Below are 12,704 nucleotides of genomic sequence, written 5' to 3'. Positions count from 1 at the left end.
GCTTGGGTGACATATGAAGCTGCCCAGAATGACAGGGCAGGCATGTGTCTGTATGTGCCTGGGTTTGAGGAGCTTGTACACAGGAAGGAAGGATCATAGCTAGTTAGAGGAACAACTCTGGTGGCAACAATTGCGCATCGTGCATAATTTTTGAAGTAGAAGCACTGACTGTTTGGAATTGCTGTGTGGGATTTGGAGCTTTTGTTTACCACACTAATGTAAGAAGATAACTCAGTTGTTCAAAAACTACAAGTCATTTTGTCTCACCTACCATCCCTGTGAAATAATGTCTTGCTAGGGTTTGTGCCTGTGGTACAGTTGAATTTCTTATGGGGGCAATTTTTAAAGTCATTGTTCTCTTCCTTATGCAGCATGGTAGACTGTGCAGTGGAGACCACATCTTGAAAATTGGCGATACAGACCTGGCTGGAATGAGCAGCGAGCAGGTGGCCCAAGTCCTGAGGCAGTGTGGAAACAGAGTGAAGCTGGTTATTGCCAGAGGCCCGGTAGAGGAGCCTGTACCACCAGCCGTTCCTCCAGGCACCCCAGTGCAAACGGTTGTGATGGATAACCAGGTGATGACAAGGCAACAGAAATTTAGGAAATGCATTGGCCATACAGGCTTGAATGGTGGCTCATTATTAAAAGATTTCACAGGCTACTGTTTTCATCCAGGGAAAATGCACTTTACCATCACACCATTTTTATTTAAAAGACATTCCTTGCGATAGGCAGTGGAAAAGCCTATGGTGGGGATTCTAGGGAGCCAGACATAAAAACATGCAAATAATTTCTAACCCACTAACCTCCATGTGCCACTTGAATGGTGCTTTGACAACAGCTGAGCAATCAGTGTGTTGCAACACCTCCTACTTACTTTGCGGCAGCCCTTTCAGTCCAGCTGGAGTATTAAAACAGTTTCTCCAATATGTCTTTCTTCTCCTGCTTTCCACATTCACCTCATCATCCCCAGCATCCATTAGCCATCGCTTCTTGTGCCAGCCGGCACACAGCTGCAGTTCTTCACCTAGGTCAGCTGCCACACATTCAGCTGCTGCTAGTCATGTGCCAGCTACCATCTTCGCCACACATCATACCCTCCTCTTCTGTTTTGCTGTTCTGGCTATTGTCCTTTGCGCTCTCAGAGGTGCTCTCATTTACCAAAACCCCTCCATGGTTCTCCCTGAGTCACAGATGATGGCTTCTTTTAACACTTTGATAAGCTGCCAAGGAAGAAGGTTGCTAGTAATGTGAGAAATGGAAAAGGAGCTGCAATACACTGCCTGTGTGTGTAAACAAAGAAATACCAGGAAGTGGAAGTGCCTACATATTTCTGCCTTTGTGTCTTTAAAGATTTTTTCCTCAATTCTAGCCAGAATCTCTTGTAAAGTGACTGCTATTCAGCAGGATGCTTCAGTTAATGTGATTTTATTCAGGAGAGTGAGGTGCTATTTCGTGGAGTTGTGGCTGCCTCAAAATACAGAGAAACAAACAGATAAAGAATATTTCTGTCAGAGACACGGTTTAATTCTCATTGTGTATGTGTATGTTTTAGATTATTTACTGCCGCTTTCTTGGTGAAAGCTTCGAGCAAAATTTAAACCATTCCATCTTATCAAATATAGTTTTGATTGATAGCTAATTTTATACTATTAGTTCTGTCTGGAGATGAGTAGAAGGGCAAGTTGGTAGCTCTGCCTATTTGAACTCTATGAGATAAACCTAAAAGGCTGTTATTATTGGTCCCTGAGTTATTTTAACTTTCCCATCGTAGAATTTTGCCTTCTTTCAGATCTGATTTCTCTCCTTCCTCTAATCCTTTGTTTCACTCTTCACTTCAGCACACGTCAGAATTTTTAATCTGCCAGTGGTACCATCCAGGAATGGTGTTGTACTCGGGGCATTCCTCCTGGTAGAAAGGAAAAAAGAGATTATTTTTCCAATTCCATTGTCGTTTCCTACCACTCTTCTGAAGGGCTCCTCAATTTTCCAGAGCAAAATTTGTGGGGAAATAGGACAGCGGGGGAGCGAGAAATTGGCAAACATCATTTCCTCCCATATAACATTTTGCTTCTTTAGGATGGTTTTGAAAATTTTCCATGGGTATATACTTGAGATGACAATTTGTTGGGAGAGATAATTACAGAGCCTGATTAGATGCAATTCTATGAAGCAAATGTGTTATTTTTAATAAAGCAGGTTTAATTAAATAATACTGTATTTTTAATAGATAAGATGTATTGTACCCACAATTTGGCTTTTCTCCCTATTGACTTACTTGGGATGAGTATTTTTGGCTAATTTATTTTTTTACTCATTATTTTCACTTAAAGTTACTGAATTGTGACTTATTAAGATTTGGAAGGATATCAACAATATGTTCAGTAAAATGATTTGCTTTAAATTTTTAGCTCTTGAATAGAATGTTTTAGATTTGGTCCGCTTGATTTATATATCTTACGATTTAATTTTAATTGTTATTTTTACCTTTTATTTTGAAACAAATCTGTAATAATCATGTTAACTCTTTACTTTGTTGTGTTCTGTGGTAATGGTCTCAGTGGAGCTGAAGCTTAAAGGATCTCCCAACTACAAGGCATAGTATAGAGACCTCGAACTGCAGGTTGTTGTACAGAGAAACAGTGCAGGTCCACATTCAGAAAAGTAAAGGCCTGCCTGACCTGATGTTACAGTTAAAGTTAACTTTGTCAAAGCAGCATTAGTTCTGCCAGAATGTCACCATCTGCGTAGCCAGCATCCCAGTTGCCTGATGAGGGATGCCCATAATCTATTTGCAGCCTGGATAAGAAGCATGACTAGGGTGCCAGTTACCATAAGGCGGGGCAGCGAACTCTTTCATCCTGAGGACCATATTCCATTTGGAACAAGTTCTTGGGGGTGACATTGAGTGATGGGCAGGAGCAAAGGGTGGAGCCCAAAGTACTCCTAAATATCAGCATATTGTAGCTTTACTTTCTTACTGCCAGTGACTAAGCCTTAGGGGAAATGTTTCAATTATTTAGAAGGGGGAAAATCTTTTCAAAAGCTGGGAAATGATCAACAGTCGGGGGAAAGCACATGAGAGCAACAGAAGGGATTGAGACTTCAGGGATGCTCTGAACGGCTGGATATGGCCATCAGGTCTGAAGTTCAACACCCCTGCCCTAAGGATGGCCTTTGTGGAACATTACTGCATATATATTTCTTTTTCTAAGAGAGAAGAAGAGACACACGTTGAAAATGTAGATGGAAACACATTTGATGTGGAACTTACAAAAAATACCCAAGGATTAGGAATAACCATTGCTGGCTACATTGGGGACAAGGCCTCAGGTAATGTTAAGAAGAAGTCTGAGAAGCAACAGGTTCCCAGACCTCTGCCACTCCAGAGCCTCTGTTTGCCATTTATTGGGTATTTAATTGAGCTAAATGATTAACATAAAGAAAGATATAATAAATGGAGTAATCCTTCTGCCAGAAAAGAAGGGTAGTTAAATATCATTTTTAGATTGTAAAATCCAGTGATGGTTTTTCTGACTGTAATACCTTGAATTCATTGAATGCATTTGCCTTTGTACGAAAACAAGTCTTGATGTAAGTCTTGATACTTCAATCTGCTTATTTTCAGAGTTAACTTAATTAGTAGACTTAGATCTACTTCCCTCATGGCATTTATAGCACAGACGCGTGCATTGAGACTCAGGTATATGTGGGAGACTAACGAATGATATATAAGATAACCGATTTTTAAAAGATACTGATAAAAAGCATCTGCATGTTCCTGGGAACCAGTAATCAATTGGAACACCCTGATTTTATGTAATTGTGTGTTATAATGTAATTTAGTCTCATGTCATTTATGATACGGCCCTTTGAGAAATAAGGCCTCAGTCAGTCTGCATTCATGTGACATGCTTAGATGGGAATCTAGCATCAGACTTGTCCTAGAGAGCAGTCTTGGTGTGCTCCGGGTTTGTAGGCTCAGGCCATAGGGAATGACATGGCTTTAGCTCAAGTGTTGTTTTAATATCATAACTTTTACTTTTAAATTACAGAACCTTCTGGTATTTTTGTAAAGAGTATTACAAAAGGCAGTGCAGTTGAGCATGATGGTAGAATCCATGTTGGAGATCAAATTATAGCAGTAAGTAATAATGGGGGAGTGCTTTTAATGGCGTTTTATTATCCACTCTTATTGCCTCATTGAAAAATTGAAAACAAACAAATGACTGGGTCCAGATGGTATTTCTCCAAGAGTTCTTCAGCTGAATTCTACTTTTCTGACAAAAAATATTTAATATGTCCCTAAGAACTGCCTATGTATCAAACAACTAGAAAATGTCCAGCGTAACACCAATCATGATCAGGGTGGATGGGTGAGGGAATTGGGAGACCCGGGAAGTGACAGGCTTGTTGGCGTAACATGTGTTCTGGCCAAATGCATGGACAGCAGTTTTAAAGAACTTCCCAAGCATGTGGAAGAAGTAGTTTTGCTGAATAAGAATCAGCATAGCTTCTGCAAAAGTAAGTCTCTTCGAGGGTTTGTTGAGGGTGTCTACAAGCATGTGGATAAGTCAATGTTTGGGGACTTTCAAAACATTTTTGATGGGTTCCCTCACCCAACTGAACAAACTTTGCTGTTACAGGATGAAAGGAGAGGTCCTCTAATGGATCAGTAACTAGATAAAGTACAGAAAGGACATAGGAATAAATGGACAGCTCTCACATTGGATACGTAGCAGGCTTCCCCCAGGGTCTTCGTTGGAACCTGTGGTTTTTAACTTGCTTATAAACAAATGAGTTAGGAGTGAGCAGTAAGGTTGCCAGGTGTACTGATGGCACTTCATTATTTAGGATGGTTAAAAATGGAGTCACTCAAGAGTTCAAAGTGGATCTCTCCAAATGAGGACAGTGGGCATTAAAATGGCAAGTACTGCTCATTGTAAAAGGTAAAGGTAAAGGTTTCCCCTTGACATTAAGTCCAGTCATGCCTGACTCTAGGGGGTGGTGTTCATCTTGGTTTCCTAGCGGAGGGAGCCAGCGTTTGTCTGCAGACAGTCTCTGTGGTCATGTGGCCAGCATGACTGAACACCGAAGTGCACGGAACACTGTTACCTGCCCACCAAAGTGGTACCTTTTTATCTACTTGCATGCTTTCGAACTGTAAGGTTGGCAGGAGCTGGGACGGAGCAACGGGAACTCACCCCGTTGTGCAAATTCGAACCGGCGACCTTTCGGTCAACCAGCCCAGCAGCACAGCGGTTTAAACCACTGCGCCACCTGCAGTCCCACTGCTCATTGTATGCAAGTGTAAAGTGCTTCACACTGGGGCATCTTCCCCCACTCCATGTATTAGGATCTGAGCTAGTAGGGACTAACTAGGAAAGGGAAGTTGGGGGTTTGGTGAAAAGGGTCAACTCAATGTGTGGCTGATACAAAAAGGCATATTCTGTGTTGGGTATAATTAGAAAAAAAATATTGAGAAAAGCTGAATACTATAATGCCTTTTCTTTGCTGGTGTTACTCTTGGATAAATACTTTCTTAATACAAGGACTTGGGTTGATCCAGTAAAGCTGAACCATTGGAAATTTGGGACAAACGGAAGTGAAATGTCTTCACAAAATCAAACAAGTTCCATTGTTAAACTGTGGAACACAAAATCACAAGTTGAAATGATTGTCATTACCCTGAGTAGCTTTAAAACGAAATTATTCATTCGCAAAGGATAAGACTATTAATGGCTACTAGTCATGATGAAAACTGTATGTTACCTGCAGTATCTGAGGCAGTTTGCTGGTAAACACCAGTTGAGCTCAAAAATACAACCAGCAGAGTCCAGTCAATGCCTTGTGGACCAAAGCTCAGTGGGTCCAGATCTTCTTTTTAAACATTTGCTTTACCTTTTCTACTGTATCCTAAACAACGATGTACTGGCACAAAGGATGGGGCCTCCTATTCACCAGTGGATTAAGACATGTGCCCTGTAGCAGGTTAATCACTGCAGTACTTGAGGCTTTGAATCTTAGGAATTGGAATGTGTACTTCATGTGGGCCTGTATGTAGGATCTCCATTACCAGATTCAGCTGTCTGTTCCAGATACTGGAGCCTTTTGTATGCCTGTGATCTGCACTTGGAAACATGTTTTAGTAATGCAAATGTTGCTATAGTTAGCCATACCCATGTACAGACCACAATACAATTGATCTAGTCATCCTCTGCAGTTTTTCCTATCTTCATTTGATCATTCCAGTTGTCACTGATTACATGAATGCGTTGAAGTGTTATAGTTGGTTGGCACATGATTGCTTATAACACTGGACTGTTTATTTAGCAATAGTAACTGAGCAAAGGAAGTAATATGTTTATGATGTAAAATATTTACATAAGCCCAGCTTTATGCTCTTAGAGTGGCTTCATATAAACAGTAAAAGCTGAATAAATCTGCATGTGGTTTACTGAGATGTACATATTCCAAGACAGTGAAGCAAAAGATAAAAGCTCTAAGTGGCTAGAGACCAAAATAAAAGCTGACATTTTGCAAATGGCTAGAATGAAGTTTGGCTCATTTTGAATAACACAGTTCTTGTATACTTTGCCTCTTTAGTGGCCTGCGGGAAATTAACATATGTTTAACCCTTCAGGTGGATGGAACCAATCTTCAGGGTTTTACCAACCAGCAAGCAGTGGAGGTTCTGCGACACACAGGCCAAACAGTTGGACTCACATTGGTCAGAAGAGGCCTTAAGCAGGAAAATCACATTCGACCCCATGAGGACCTCAGTGGTACTGTTGAAAAGGATTTAATTTTCCAAACGATGGATATTGGCACAGGCAAAGGTAATTAAGACTGGCTTTGCTTCAAATTAGTTGGATTTCATTTTCCATTCCCCAGCATGTGTAAACCTAGGAAAAATGGGCTAATTTCACCCTCAGAGTCTAACTTTTTATTTATGCTTCATAATTTGTACAGGGTTTTCTTATTTAAGGAATTTGTCTCCTAGTTCAGTGTTTCCTGTAAAGATTTTTTTAATTTTATGTTCCCTGATGCTTAAGGCCAAAGAAAGTGTCAAAGAGAAGCTTGTCGTTAAGAGATCAGGCAAAGAATCCTGGGAAGATGAATAGAACACTGGAAATTGCTTGTTCGTCCAAAGTGCAAAAACAGTTGTTTGGACATGGGCCATACCTCAGTAGCAGAGTGCATTCTTAGCACACAAAGATCCTTGGTCCAATTACTGGAATATATAGTATTTTGTTGTAAGGGATATTATGTAGAAAGGCTAGAAAAGACATCAGTCTGAACCCTTGGATACTGCTGTCACACACAGGTAGCTTAGATGGATTGACAGCTAAGACTATAACTTGAATCCATATGTAAAGCACTCTCATGTGACACCACTTACAAACTGCACACATTTATATAGTTTACTCTGAAAGACTGAAAAAAACTATAGTGGTACTATATCATTTCTGGAGTGTTCAAGGAGTTAGAAGGATACAAATTGCTGTGCTATGCTCAGACACTCTGGCTGGAGCCTTAGATTGATTTTTGATAGGATAAAAATCACCATAGGATAACCTGTCTGTGCAGTTCTTAAGTGGTGCCTGTTTTTTCTGAGAAGATGCTTGAGAATTACGAAGTCCCAAGATGAGTTTCTGATTACTCCCTACAATGTGCTAAATCTCTGAATCAAAAGATATGCTTATCATGAGAACAAAAGAAACTAAGTTAGTAATGACTTTTACTGCACTAAGAATAGACAGTCCTTTGGAACAGATCATACTGTTTGCAAAAATTATATTTGGCAGTAAATAATATTTACAACACAAGAGTAAAACATAAAATAAATGAATGGGAGAATTTAGCCGAGAAGAACTCATATCACTGAAGTTTACTCAGTACCTGCTTAAACTTGGAAATCTAGCCCCTGTCATTCAAAATGCATCCAAACCTGTTCTAGGAGGAATTCTTCCTATTCTGCCCCCCATAGGCACAGATCAGCTCTTCCCCAGTTGAACTATCAGTTTCCCTCCTTTGAAAGAATGTATAGGAGCTTGACCCACAGATTAATTTTACCCTTCTTTTACCAAGTTTATCCTTCTGCAATCATCAACTGCATAATCTAGCGCAATTTTATATAGTGGAAGAATATAATGTATAAATTTAAGTGTAGAGTGATTATTGGTGACTGCTGGCTGTTGAAGATAGTTGTTGTTTCAAATTAATCTGGAAAAATGAATGTCAATTTGGATAGAAACATATTTTTCTCAATAAACTGAAAAGCTTTTGAGATTTGAAGATTTTTCTTGTTAGAGTCCAGTCCTGTCCAAATGAGTTCAGTGGGATATACTTCTATGTAAAGGAGTAGACAATTGTAGCCTAAAAGGATTGTTCCTTATATGGAAAGGTCTCTGGTACACTGAAATTTAGGTGAGAAACACATTTTTAATTTGATCCTATCAAGCAGGTTTCCCCAGCTTGGTAATCTCCAAATAGCTAGGAGTTCAGTTCTCATCAGCTACAACTGCCTAATCAGGAATGCTTGGGGTTGAGGAAGCTGCTGGAGGAAAGCAGGAAGATGCACTGACATTATCATAGAACAGTAGCATCCCCAGAGCTGCTGAGGTTCATCTTATTCTTTTCCAGAAAGCTGCGAAAGAGAGCAGAAATCTCCATCACTGGCATGCAGTACCAGTGTGGTTCACATTGGAGAAGATAGTAGTCCACAACAATCAGGTCCGAATTAATAACTTACAGCAGTGTATTTTCCCCCCCTGTGGAAACACACTGACTTGCATCTCCCACTTTTGCCTCACCTTTTTTGTTTACTTTTATTTTTGCATGGTGGCATTGCCCTTGTCTGAAAAACTTGTGAAAATACAGAGTTTGCAGTATAATACATACATCTTTTTTGGAATAAAAACAGGAGAATTCTGGGTTTTTTTTCTAAAATTTACTCTATATATTCCTTTTATATAAGGAACATGTATGTTATTATTCTGAGATTACATTTTCATAAGTATTTTATGCAGAGGTGCAACTCCTGAAAAATTAACATGTTAAACTAGTCTTTTAAAATGTGATTTTCTCTCTGGCATGTTTTCCATTTTTACCCTTTGAAACTAATTTTACATCTAATCTTTATGGCTAATTGCTGCTTTAGTATATTAATAGCAACACTTTTCATTAATTGCATTTGTTTTCCTTGTCTATATTTTCAAGTAGAGTTAAAGCTGAGCACCCTCAACTTTTGAGTTCTCTCCCGTATAACTTTTATCTTTAATATGTATTTCTCCTCCTTATATGACCAGTTCTCTCATAGTAGTTTTAGGTTTACTAGGACATACTGATCCTCTATATTGCATCTGTTCTACATTTTTAACATAGAACAGATACAAATTCTGTTTTTCTGTTTCCTTCTTGCTACAGTTTCTACCCTTACAGTAAAGTTGTATAGCTTTGTGTTAGGATATTATGCAAAAGTAATTGGTTTGTGTTTAAGATGTTAAGACTAAAAGCTAGTAAGCTATTGAAACTGGTCCATTATTAGATGTATTTGAACATATTAAGCAATATATTTCAGGAAGTACAATTTCTAGTTCATTGGAATTTAAGAACTTAAATTTAAGAATTTAAATATGTATTGAATGAGTGAAATCTTAAATTTTGTAGGAAAGCTAATACATGGGCAAAATCCATATTAAGTCTCTCACTGACTTTTAATGGATCCACACTGTATAACCTGGAGATTCAGCAGTTCATGTATTTGCTTTAAAATGGAGAACTGCATAGTTTTGTGACATGCAAAGCAGAATATGTAGCCCTACTGGTCATGTATGGAGGGTTTTTGTTATCTACTTTGCATTGCAAAGAGAAAGTGTATATGTATTAAGCATCATTTGGCTTGGTGGGTCAGAAGCTGAGCATGAAATGATTATACTTGTGGAAATTGTTGCCTGCATATCATGTTATGAGGCATCAATTATTTTTTTCCTTTCACCTTTCCTATATTTCTCTGACATTTTTATCGTGCTGTCCTACTTATTTTGCATTCTTCTTCACATTTTCAGCCTTGAGATTAATTCTTAAGCCCTTCAGGTTTACTGCCTGTAGCATTTTGCCACTTCCTCGCCTAGATGCTTTGCACCAACATTTACATCGTCCTCATGCAGTTCCAACAGTTGTCTTTCTTCCTTACATTTTTGGGCTAAATCTCTCAGACACGCACATGCTGTTTTTAATGATGTTCTTCCAGTGCCCTCTAGGGACCATGTTTCAATGGTAGCCTTTGAAACTGAGGTCATAGTTTTGAAGTGCAAAATCCTAAGCCATTCATGCCTATAGAGAACATTGTGTCCATGCATGTAATATTAAGGCATGCCCATTGTAACCACAAACACATTTATTGGCCATAACACTCAATAACTATCCAGTACTATTGCTAACAGCACTAAATAGGTTTCTGAAGTTCTATTACTGTAACTTGTGTGCCATTTAATAAGTCTGGGATTGATTCTGCTTCGATAATTCAGACCTTGTAAAACTGAGCATATACCTGTGCCTAGTAGCATACTGTTGTCAATGCCTAAGCAGCAGTCGTATTATTTGAAATAAAAACCAGGATCTGTGATTACATCGCATAGCTTTCAAAAACATCTTAAGTGTATCAGTGCTTTGTGCTGTATCCTTTAGATTCACAGTCTTTATTTTAAATTGCTAGAGAGCATTACAATCAGGAAAAAAATCTATCTTCTATTTCTTTAAGTACAGAGACTTAGTATGATGGTGAATGAATAAAATGAGTACTTTAGAGAACAGTTGTGCTACAGGAAACAGAAGGTGCATGCAATTTCTACATTCATGAAAGGAGAGGGTTCAGCAGAGGGTAGCCAGAGAGAAACCTAGTTATTCAGGAAGCTAGCCGAGCACAATTAGCATTCTTTGGAAGAGAGGACATGAAAGAAGATCCTGGAGGTGATGCAATTTTGAGCTGAATAGCCAGTGTAAGTGCTAAAAGGCTATTTGGGTTAGTGTCCAATAGAAATTACCCAAAATGAAACTTAAGGAATTCTCCTAAAAGGAATTGTACCATAAGCTGCTCATCTTGTAGCTCATCAAGAGCTGGTATAGATAGCTTAAAGAGAACCACTTTGAAAATATGTTGTCCTAGTTCCATTTATATTACGTCTTATTTTTCATTTTTTCTCTGCATTATTAAATCTTGTTAGGATAATGGGTGTCCCATTTCTGGCATTTTTTCATTTTAAATAAACTGAGATAGATACTTGAGGGGGATAAGGATGGTAGCACAATCCATTTACTATATAAGGATAAGATTGGCATAATTATGCTGCAGCTAACTTTCATACTACATCCTGTAGGTTTTCAACTCACTTCCACAGATGAAGAAGCGCTGTTGCAGAACAAATGGCAGACAATTTTGGGGCCAAACTATGAGGTTGTGGTAGGTAAACCCAGAGCCTTGCTATTTAAAAATATCCACCATCCTCTTTTTATAGCTGGCTCCTTCTCTTCTTCATTTCTTTTTGTTTGCTTGCTTGCTTTCTTTTTTTAGGATTTCACATTTGTCTTTTAACATTAACTTTCAAAACAAAAGGCTGTGCTATATCCTATTCAGGATAAATAAGAACATAAATGAAGGGTTCTGGGTGCATAATTCCTAAAGTGTTGTTCCTTTGGATTGCTTAGCATGTTACCCATTTAGTGAGTGCATCAAGTGTACTCATGTGTCAAGTATGTGATTATTTTACTGCATCTCTACCATACAGAGATATAGAGAGGAGCCAGCATTATTTGCAGCATTTATACAGTGAAATACATTTGTACTTTAATTTACACATTATGAAGTATCCACTAATCTTCAGTGATTAGTGAAATATGGATTAATGAAACAGTCCTTAATTATTTTCACACAAGATACTTTGCCAGCTTTGCATTTATCAGTTTGCCCTGGTAGCCTTACACAACAAGATACTCAGAGCTGGCTACTGAGCAGATTGGCCCAGAAGAGATAGATCATTCCATCCTTCCTCCATCATTCTGCTTTGTGATCTGTATAAAAGATAATTGTCCAGCATGTTTTGCTGGTTGCAGAAGAGGAGGCTTCTTCTACTCTGTGGCCTGCAAGAACACATAGGCTACTAGCCTTTTATTGGCCTCATAAAAACATTGGCAGGCTAGTAATGTTTGTGGGTTTATTTACTAGGATGTACCAGGGCCTAATTTTGCAAATTGTGCTCACTCAGACTTTGTTTTGGTATGAGGAAGGTAGAAAATGTAAACCTACCAGCCTTTTCTCCTGTGTATAATACTTGTAACCTGGTTACTCAGAAGTAAGCTCCATGAAGTTCAGTGGTGCTTATAAGTAAGCATGCACTGGATTTGAGCTAAGGTTTTAAGTTTGAGGGATGTATATCTGCTTTTCACAGGTGTAACACAGGTACATGAATAACAATTCCTGTTTGCTGCATTATTAAATTAACAAAGTAGAGGATAAAAACAACCATTTCACTTACTGCTAGTTTTCTGACAGTATTGGAATTTATATTGTAGAATCAATTGATGATGATGATAATTATGACTCTGTTACTCAATTACAAAACAGGCAAAAGTGGATGATGTGCCCTTTCTTTGAAATTCAGGCTACATGTCTTGTGGCCTGTTGTGCATCCTTTTGTAGCCCA

At 38.6% G+C, this 12,704-nt stretch overlaps 1 protein-coding gene across 21 annotated transcripts in view; it reads left to right on the top strand.

Annotated features, from left to right (window-relative positions):
* Positions 1–12,704, top strand: part of MPDZ (multiple PDZ domain crumbs cell polarity complex component) — a 126,494-nt gene that overhangs the window by 31,401 nt on the left and 82,389 nt on the right. For all 21 annotated transcript variants that reach the window (XM_044427698.1, XM_044427699.1, XM_044427694.1 and 18 more), the window contains exons 8-13: positions 372–575; positions 3,216–3,333; positions 4,056–4,144; positions 6,644–6,839; positions 8,647–8,736; positions 11,382–11,464. In XM_044427698.1, the coding sequence (XP_044283633.1) occupies positions 372–575; positions 3,216–3,333; positions 4,056–4,144; positions 6,644–6,839; positions 8,647–8,736; positions 11,382–11,464 (780 nt within the window). The remainder of the gene's footprint in view (positions 1–371; positions 576–3,215; positions 3,334–4,055; positions 4,145–6,643; positions 6,840–8,646; positions 8,737–11,381; positions 11,465–12,704) is intronic.

This window comes from Varanus komodoensis, unplaced genomic scaffold (genome assembly GCF_004798865.1).
Source record: "Varanus komodoensis strain SLA01 unplaced genomic scaffold, ASM479886v1 scaffold19, whole genome shotgun sequence".
Classification (NCBI taxonomy): Eukaryota; Metazoa; Chordata; class Lepidosauria; order Squamata; family Varanidae; genus Varanus; species Varanus komodoensis.
The sequence above is the reverse complement of the archived record's forward strand: the minus strand, read 5'-3'. Positions and strand labels throughout refer to the sequence as shown.